General features: G+C 43.5%; 2 protein-coding genes across 2 annotated transcripts; both read left to right on the top strand.

Moving 5' to 3' along the window:
- Nucleotides 1–2,691: 2,691 nt before the first annotated feature.
- Nucleotides 2,692–4,308, top strand: VFPPC_09913 (ankyrin repeat-containing protein; the record flags this gene model as incomplete). The annotated part of the gene is made up of 1 exon (XM_018288372.1): nucleotides 2,692–4,308. The coding sequence occupies one exon, from the start codon at nucleotides 2,692–2,694 to the stop codon at nucleotides 4,306–4,308; it is 1,617 nt and encodes a 538-aa protein (XP_018137761.1).
- Nucleotides 4,309–7,121: 2,813 nt separating this feature from the next.
- VFPPC_09915 (metallo-beta-lactamase superfamily domain-containing protein) lies at nucleotides 7,122–8,012 on the top strand (the record flags this gene model as incomplete). Its single annotated transcript, XM_018288373.1, has 1 exon — nucleotides 7,122–8,012. One exon carries the CDS (start codon nucleotides 7,122–7,124, stop codon nucleotides 8,010–8,012), a length of 891 nt encoding a protein of 296 aa, XP_018137762.1.
- Nucleotides 8,013–9,863: the final 1,851 nt, after the last annotated feature.

The following is a 9,863-nucleotide window of genomic DNA, read 5'->3' as shown; positions in this document are numbered from 1 at the left end:
CCCTAACCCTAACCCTAACCCTAACCCTAACCCTAAACCCTAACCCTAACCCTAACCCTAACCCTAACCCTAACCCTAACCCTAACCCTAACCCTAACCCTAACCCTAACCCTAACCCTAACCCTAAGTAGTATTTCCTACTACTTCTTAGGGAAAGTATATATCTTCTTCTAAGGCATCTTCTAAGACAGCTAGATCTAGCTAGTCTTAGGAACCTTTAGAGGAAGCTTAACTCTCTTATTTGCAGCTAAATTAGGGCTCTAGCTACTAGAGCTACTAGGCCTCTAGCCTCTATAGGCTATAGGGACCTAGAACCTTTTAAGAATAGAATAAATCCCCTTCTAATAGGTCTTCTAGCTAGGGAGAGAGGCCTTAGAATTCCTCTCTACACAGACCTAGCTAACGGAATCTTCTAGGCAGCTAGAGTAGCCTTCTAGCTAACGCTAGACTAAATTCTAGGATAGATTCCCACAGTAAGCCCTACTAAGGTTCTATCTATTTAGAAGGTTCTAGCAGAAGCTAATTCTAGCGCTCTTTCCTTTCTAGATTCCACTTTAGACCCCTCTAAAAAGAGAGCTAGGGTGGAAAATACTAGCTATCTAGAGCGAAAGTAGCTAGATATACTGCCTACTGTGAAGACCCTCTATCTTATAGACCTAGAAGTTATAGAATCCCTTTGCAGCTAACTGCTCCTTCCTGTAGGAAATAGGGATAGCCCCTACAGCTATTACAGAGCCCTAGCCTCTATTAACTATAAAGACTGCTATAAGGTAGCAGATAGAAAGTAGACCTCCCGCTATAACTAAGTTACCTGTGCTCTTATAAAAGTACTATCTAGCTAGGCTAGCTTAGAAGTTAGGAAAGAACCCTCTAATCTAGCAGAAGGCATTTAGAAGAGACCTAATTTTACAGTTACTCTATCTAGCACTAAGTACTTTTATAATATACAGATAGTAGCTGTAAATAAGGCCTCTAATAGGAAAGACCCCTATAGCACTCTTTTAGAAGCTACAGCTAAGAAAAGCTAGAAATATAGGGCTTTAAGCTCTATCTTTAGGCCCCTTATTTTTTCAGCTGGGAGCCTTCTAGAGAAGGTCTCTGCTAAATACTATAGGGAAATTTAGGATGCTATAGGCCCTACTGCTTCTACTTAGATAGATAATTCCGTTGGGATTACGCTAGCTAAGTATAGAGCCCACGTAGCTCTCTCTATTAGTGGGAAAAAACCACCTATAGAAGAAGCTAGCTAGCTTACAATGCGGACCTAACTAGCAAAAAATAGGGCATCTAAGGCAGCTAAAGCTACCTAATTTCCTATTCTTTCTTTTTCTTCCCTTCTTTTCCTTCCCTTCTCTTTCCTTTCCTTCTTTTCCTTCTCTCTACCTATTTCTATTCTCTATATCTATCTTCTACCTATTCTATCTAGTCTCTCTATTTCTATCCTTCTGTCTATCTATTCCCCTTTTACTATTCTCTCTACCTTCTCTATATACCTCTAAGGTTCTCTAAAAACCCCCTCTTTTTATGTACTTAGTTTGCTAGCTTTCCTTTTATAACCTATCTATCTAGCTTAGTTAGAATTAGTCTGGCAAGATAGCTTTTAGATAATAATGCTAACCCTAATCTAACCCTAACCCTGCCTTACATATCTATCTAAAGATTTTAAAAAGAAAAACCCTAACCCTTTTACCCTACTTACCTTACAAAGTTAAAAGCTATTTAGTCTAATATGCCTATTAGTAGCTGCTAGGCCTATTTGTCTACTTGGGAATAGCCTGAGATTCTTAGACGTTTGTTACGAGACTTTTAATATCTGAATTAGTAGATAGGTGCTAGTGTGATATTATGGGAGGCTGTTGTTCCCATATCGTCTTTAATTAGATTTGATAAATTGAATTTCCCTACTTAAATACCACACGAGGTTTATCTCAAAGGGATGTGGCAGGCAAGCATGATATCCTCCCCCTTTTTCCACGACGGTAAAGTCGAGTTATTAGTTGAACTACAACTACGATCTCGATAACTTCATGATTTAACAACGAGAATCACGCATTGATTTACCACGGAGAAATTGTACTTTCTGAAGGTGAAAACATATCTTTGAAAACAAGGCGCAGTTTTAACAGCCTACTGCACCAACGCCTTCGCCTAAATCGCCCAAAAGTTGGTGATAGTTGGAGTTTTCTCCACTTTTCCACTTCCTATTAGGGGTCTTGCTCATTTAGCGGCTTAGTTCCCATAATCATGTACTTTTCATCCGTGCACGCGTGTCCTGCGTCTCTGTTCCGGACAAGGGGTCATCATGTCTGAAGAATTCAGTCTGAAAGACCCCGCCACTTTTTACCCCACTCCCACACACAATACTAATGTATTTAGACTGAATTCTTTGTCTGCACTCGTAGGGTGGTGATTGGCTCAAAAGCGGGAACGGGTCCCGTTACTGGAGACACTGGATGAGGGGTTCGACTTTCCCCTCGCCATCAGGCAACACGATCATTAATAACCAGTAGCAACCTAACCAAAGGAACTGGCACCTCATTGCGCGGCGGCATCAAAATCAAAACAAACAATCCTGCTAAACTTCCAAATTGTATTGCACACTGAGTTGTGTTGTTTTAGGTACGACGAACCGCTCTTGATCTAACACGCTTACACTTTGGAAAATGTGCTGGGATGCAACATTGAGCAGCTATGCGTTTGATTAATATTAGGACCCTCAGTCTGGAGGAATTCATTACAACCCCACCTCCATATGTCGCACTCTCCCATACTTGGGAGAATGAGGAGCTTACCCTACAAGAATTTATCAGGCCGAATTCCAAGCTGAGAGCAGGGCGAAAGAAGGTGTTAGACTTCTGCAGGACCATCAAAACGCAACAATCAGTGCCATCTGTAGACTACGCCTGGGTTGATACTTGCTGTATTGACAAAACTAGCAGTTCTGAGCTGTCAGAAGCGCTCAACTCTATGTTTAGCTGGTATTGGGAGTCTGACTGTTGCTACGCTTTTTTAAGCGATGTGACTTATGATCCCACTAGTAAATGTGTCGATAAGGGTTTCGAAGAGTCCCGGTGGTTCACGCGAGGGTTCACCCTGCAGGAGTTGCTTGCACCAAAGGAGCTTAAATTTTTCGATAAACACTGGCGATATATCGGTTGCAAGGCATCTCTGGTAGATCGTATCTCTACAGCGACTAATATTCCACAGGACGTACTTTTAGAACGGAACCTACATTCAACCAGCTTAGCACAAAAGATGTCGTGGGCATCTAAGAGGAAAACCACGCGACCTGAAGATACAGCGTACTGCCTGCTAGGGATCTTCAATGTTAATATGCCACTACTCTACGGCGAGGGAAGTAAGGCGTTTATACGACTTCAAGAAGAGATTTTAAAACAGTCCGACGATCAAACTATCTTTGCCTGGGATGCTTCGAAATTAGTATCGTCTCGATTCAACGACGTCGGGGCTTTAGCTCAATCGCCAGAATTCTTTGAACAGAGTGCAAACATTTCAGCCCTGCCTTTGCCTATTGGTGGAAAGCTCTCGATTTCCAACAAAGGCGTCGATATAGAGCTTCCATTAAAGCGCGGAGAGTCGGAGTGGGAATGCATTGCTATCTTGTCCTGTCTCTTTGATGGAGACTTAGGTTCTAGAGTAGGCATTCCGCTGCGACGTAATTCGACCGACAACCTTCTTTACACTCGTTATCCGTCTCTCGCATTAGAGCGAGTCTTTGTATCCTCTCCAATTGCGCTGGCAGAGTCTATGGAACAGATTACGCTAATCAAAGGGATTGAATTTAAATATCTCTTTGTCAGCTATTTCCGATGTCTGATCCTCTATGCACCAGAGCAGTCACCTCATTGGGAGTGGCGAGAATATTATCCAGACGACGTGAACTGGACTCACTGCAAGGAGACTAGTTCAGTCACTTTACAATTACCTCAGACTTCTCCCTCGTGGAATCTGAATTCATTCTCTGTCACCCATATATTTGAATATCGAGTACCGCCTCTGCTTGGAATGCGCTTTGGCGTTAAGCTGTTGCTGAAGACTGCGCACTCCCACGAAAGCAGGGTAAAATTGATTAATCTAGCGACCGGTGCTGAGCTAAGTGAGAGTCATATTGAGAGACCTCTCTCCAATACGTACACCGGTAAAACTGGAGGCACGAGTCTCGATTGCGGGCCAATTACTCTCAAGGCAAGCATGGAATGTTTCTATGCTCATGGTGGACCAATGCTTGTTGTGAAGGTGTGGGAAACTCGTAACTTTTTAGGGTTAATTTCTAGGGTTCGAAATTGAGTCGGACAATGTTACATACTGGAGAGAATGTTTAAACATCATTATTTGGGCCATACCTCGTCACTCTGCACCAAGCCTCGTACTAGTGTGGTTGTCTATTTGACGTCGCCTTGTGATTGGCTGCATCGTCCTCCATTCTGCTAGATTGAGATGATCCTACCATTGTAGGTTTATAGTTGCCCTTTTGGAGTCTTCTCTACCGGGCGTAATAAATAAAGAAGAAGAAGAATAGCACTAGCCATTATCAAGCAATACTATATTATATATGCTGCACTATACTATATCTTACACATTAGGAATAATTCTTCGATCGCGATTTCAGTCAAGATAGACGCAGCACGTCGATGCTTTCGGCTGCACATGTTGCTAGGCCGAGTCCAGCTTTGTCGCCAATGAGTCGCAATTTTTCCTGAGCCCATACCCTCTTTTCCTGCCCAGCAGAAGAAGAGAACAAGAGAAGTATCAAGGGCCAGAATACGCCATACGCTCGGTAAGCTATTCCTATCCTGTCTTCCTCGATGTCATGCTTACTGTCAAGTTGGAGAACGGTGCCCAAATCATCGCATATCTGTTCTAAAATCGTGAACCTTGCGGACGGATCAAAGAGAAAATGCTGTTTGTGGCTAGTTCCGTCACCCTCCTCCTCAAAAATAGGCAAAAATTCTAAAAGTAGCTCGACAACATGGTACCTAACGGCTTGATATAGGCTCCTAACAATTGCCTCCGTCGGTTTGGTAGAGACCTCGAACATGTTATTGAACGTCATCGGCTGTTGAGGCAAAGGTTGATCTGGTTTCAGGGAGGATCTGACGCTAGACGCCGCAGCCTCGAGATCTTCGCTGATGCCAATACCCTCACGAATGAATCGGATAACATCCATTCTAGCTGGGTGGGATCCCTTGAACGTGATTTGAGCTCTGGAACGCCTCTCGAAATCGACAACCCGACCAAGTACTGGCTCTAGAAGAGGTTCTTTTACCCATGGAGTCGTGAATGCCTCAAAGGCTGACCATTTATCATCACTATTACGAACGAATATGCTTATCAACTAAGCATTGTCAATTTTATGTTAGCTGGGTAGGGCATTCGGGTAAAACGTACAAAGATATGACAAAAGAATATACGGACACTCTTGTCTAGTTCGGAACCGTATCCCCGCTCAGCTCGCCAGCGGAGCAAGGCTAATACGCCACGGACATGTATATGACATTGGAACTCTGCATCCTTCAGAATAGACGTGAAGTACTCCGGGATGATGGACTACCTGCCGTTAGTATAATGATACCTCTTAGCCCTCCCCGCGAGCTCTTCTATTTAGTTGTTCGGATACGACCAAACAAACGTATCTTACCTCATACAATGAAAGCAGAAACAAAGTCAGTAGAATTGAATCATCCGCAGTCAGTACTGGGTCATTCAGCGCAACATTGAGTGCTGTGATTGCTTTGCTGTAGTGCCATCTAGCTCGAACCATTAATTTAGATTGACGAAGCTGGCGGGCCGAGCTTGCTAAGGCGACGGCCTGGAGCATTTCCTGGAAACATGTTGATGAGCTGCTGACATAAAACGTTGGGAGAATGCTGAAAAGTCTGATGCCCGAGTCTGCTGTATAATCCTGACAGAAACGGACCCAGGTTGCACCTCGGCCGTTATGTACACGCTTCGCGGAATGGAGGGGGACCGCCTGTCAACCTGCTCTTCTCTCTGAGACATTACTCTGTCAATCCGCGCCTGCACTCTATTCTCGGCATATTTGTTCTGCACGCGAAGCATGACATCCCAGGCATCGGGATAGCCCGGACATGGTCGGCCAGCCTGCTTGCAACGCCGACAATATGGCTTTTGCAAGTCACACTGGGAGTACAACATTAGCTGGAGAGACGCTGGCAGTACATAGGCACCCACCCACCTTAACACGGCGTTCGCGACAGGTGAAACAGCATTTTGACCGCCTACCTGCGTTGACCATTGCTAGGGGATCTTCTCGTTATAGCTTTATTGGTCGAGTCCTATCGAGTGCGGCAAGAAAAGTTGGTGAATACGATGTGGGAGGGAGTCGTGCATGTTGACATTGTGGATGATGTAGAGGTTAGTTGCGGCCTGGGGTATTAGCACTGGCATCTTTAGGCTAACTCTTACCAGATTAGCGTCATAATCTTGGCAAGCAGCCTAAACCTTTAGGGGCTGTAAGCGCGAGGAAGCGCACTCCAAGAACTGCCAGATTCTCGACACGCACGCCAGCCACAGGTGCTAACCTAAATAGGTCTGGCTTTACTACCCTAGCTCGGTGTCTGAACCATTTCGAGTCGTAGGCGCGACCATCGTTGAGGTTTAGGCCGGGAAAGCCGAAGATTCACGTATCTGGGTCGATTGATCTTTGGGTCACGTAAGTTTTGGCTCGCCCTTTACGGCTCCTAAGGTTTAGGTTCAGGAAGCAGGCAAATTACGTTGCTTGTTCCCGTTTCAGATCTAGAATTTCCATGGCCGGTACGCTTGTCTCGAAAAAATTAACGCTGGCAAACAAGTTTGATGGCGTAAGCATAAATATGAAGTCGAGCATCCCATGGCATGGCTAAATCGGCTACCTACAATTCTGAGCAAAAGTAACCCTACCACCAAGACTCTGTGTAGACTGCCGCACGGCGTCACTTAAATAACGTCACCGGGATACCGCTGTACCACTACGTAAGTAACCAGAGTGTTTTGTTTAAAAAAAAAAAATAAAAAAATAAAAAATAGGCTGCTCAAATAGAGTACCAAAGCACCAGGCTAAACAAATACCAGCGAAGCAGTGAAACGGACTTCCGAGCATCATGAGTCCATTCACCTTCAAAACTACGAACCACCCATCTGTCCAGGCAAAACTCGGCAGTCCAGTGAATTCGAGCTTCATGGAGAGCCTGTTAGATCAGCCGGGGCCGATCAATATCAAGACAATTGGTGCCGATTGGGTTGCCAACTTGTCTGGATTGCTTAATCTGAATGACCCCAAGGCCGTACAGGCGGGTCTCAAAGAACGCCGAGAGCCGATTAAAATATTTGCCCATACTATACGGCACCCCTCTCATGGCTTCTTTTTGGTCGACACGGGTGTATCACGGCGTTTTGTGACTGATCCTGAAGCAGCAGGAGTTGGTTGGGTCCTACGGAAATATGCCGGTATAAGCGACATGAAGGTTCAGCAAAGCACGAAGGAAATTATTAACGCTGAGGGTATAGATCTGAAGGGGGTTTTCATGACGCATCTTCATCTGGACCACGTTTCGGGACTGCCAGATATTCCAAAGGATGTTCCTATCTATGTTGGACCCCATGAAGCAGATTCAGGGCTGTTCATGAATGTGGCTGTTCAAGGTACAAATGATCGACTTCTTGCTGGACGGCCGCCACTGCAAGACTTTAATATACCCAGGGATACAGACGATAAGTTTGAAGGAGTAATCGACATTTTCGGAGACGGCACGTTGTTTGCCATTCACAGCCCTGGCCACACAACAGGGCACATCGCTCTCGTCGCTCGCACGCCAGCAGGTCCGGTGCTTATGACAGGCGATGTGTGCCACACCCGCTGGGGCTGGGACCACGGCGTCGAACCAGGGAGCTTTCTCAAAGACAGGGAACCCAGCCGTAAAAGCCTGTTCGCACTCAAGGCGTTCAGCGAGCGTCACCCGGACATGGAGATAAAGCTGGGTCACCAATTTTGAGCCTGACAATACGTAGGCCGTATGACAATGGTGCTTTTGTGGGAATAGAGACACGAAGAGACAGCCTTTCATAGACAGATTAGAACCTTTAATATGTATAGTCCTTGCGAAATTCGAATTATCCCGAAGAAATCCATACGGTTCAGGCCTGACTACCACTGATACATGAATAAGGAGCTGCTTGCCGATATCAAGTGGTGCAAAAAAAGACATAAATTAAAAAAAAAAAAGATAAAAAAGGATTCCACGACGCCCCGTGACTATATGCATATGAAACGGAGGAACATCGGTCATGTGAGTGCTAGTCAGACCTGGACAGACTATACTCGATATGATCTTGCTTATGTCGAGTCGTGGAGCCAGACTAATATAAACATAGCACAGAAAAGCTTAGTGTCATTACATCTCTGCTTAGAGAAGAACTACTCATCCGAGTCTATTGGTTGGGAAGATATTTCTCAGCTCACATAAGCGGGCCTTTAAGCTTTCTGTCCAGGCCTGGGAGGGATCTTATATATATAAGAGATTAGAACTAATAGCTAATAGCTATAGAGTTAGTAGCTACTCTAGTAGCTACTAGCTTATAGCTATTTAGGCACCTATTAGTAGCCATCTAAGTATCTAGTACTAAAAGATATTTATAGCTATAAGTTACTAGTAATATAGCTATAGCTAAGTATAGTTATAATAAAGAAGAGTAACTCTATTAGGAGCTATCTTAAAGAGAGAGTAACTATAGGTAGTAGACACTATACTGCTGTTCTACTTTTAGTATAAAAGGATAAGAGAAGAGCTTCTTAGATTTAAGGAGGGTTAAAGATTAAGACTATTACTATTCTAACTGCTAGATATCTGCTATTATGCTATAAATATAGGATTACTCCCTTTATCCTTTACTCTGCTTATTTAAATACCCTCTATAACACTTTATTATAGCTAGTTAATTAAGTGCGTAGTTCTTATAACGTTTAATAACAAATTTAACATCTACACGTGTAATGCTATAAAAATTTTGCTGTACTGCTGCCTAAGTCTTATTCTTTCTAGCATAAAGTAGCTATAAATATTAATTAGTAATAGTATTAAAAGTTTTATTTTTAGGCACTATATATTATAGTTCTAGATATTTAGAAACTAGCCTGTAATATAGCCTATTATTAATAAGTTTAAATTCAGAGAAAGCTTAGTACTTTAGTTGAGATTCCGCTTAGTTCTGCGGTTTTAGGTTGGGATTATCAAGGAGAATATACAACTTGCGCTATTTAGTGTATTTAACGCGCTCTCTATTAGTCTATATAGGGCTTTATATGTATAACTAAAATACATAGCGTACATCATTTGGAAATAGATTAACGAGAGCAACTACTAGCTCTATTTTGGCATATTAGCATTTTAGTGGAAGTAAAAGACAGAGAAGTAGAAGCTTAATTAGTGGACTTATTTCATCACACACCGCTAGTTTATATTCGTTACTGGCCCAGGCGATTCGCGAATGGACCAGGCCCTTCGCGAATTGCACTTATTCGTCACTGGCCCGGAACATACATAACAAAGATGGTTACATCGTACTTACAGTATATACAAGTAGATATAGGATATACTTAGGATTTATCCAAAAAACCAATCGAGTTATATACGTATTCTGCTGGCTCTTTAAGCTGATTTGGCTCACATGTATACCTTCCGTGTCTATGCTTACAACTATGGTTTCTTCATGACAGTTACCAAAACTCCAAAAGTCATCTCAGAGCCATCTAAATGTCCTGCCATGGGGTCTACAGTGCCTGGTCTGTAGTGGCTCAGCTTGTCTACTATCCCACCACCCACCAACTCATGGCGGGTGGACCATAT

The sequence above is a fragment of the Pochonia chlamydosporia genome, chromosome 4, assembly GCF_001653235.2.
Source record: "Pochonia chlamydosporia 170 chromosome 4, whole genome shotgun sequence".
Taxonomy (NCBI): Eukaryota; Fungi; Ascomycota; class Sordariomycetes; order Hypocreales; family Clavicipitaceae; genus Pochonia; species Pochonia chlamydosporia.
This window is presented reverse-complemented; position numbering and strand designations above follow the sequence as displayed.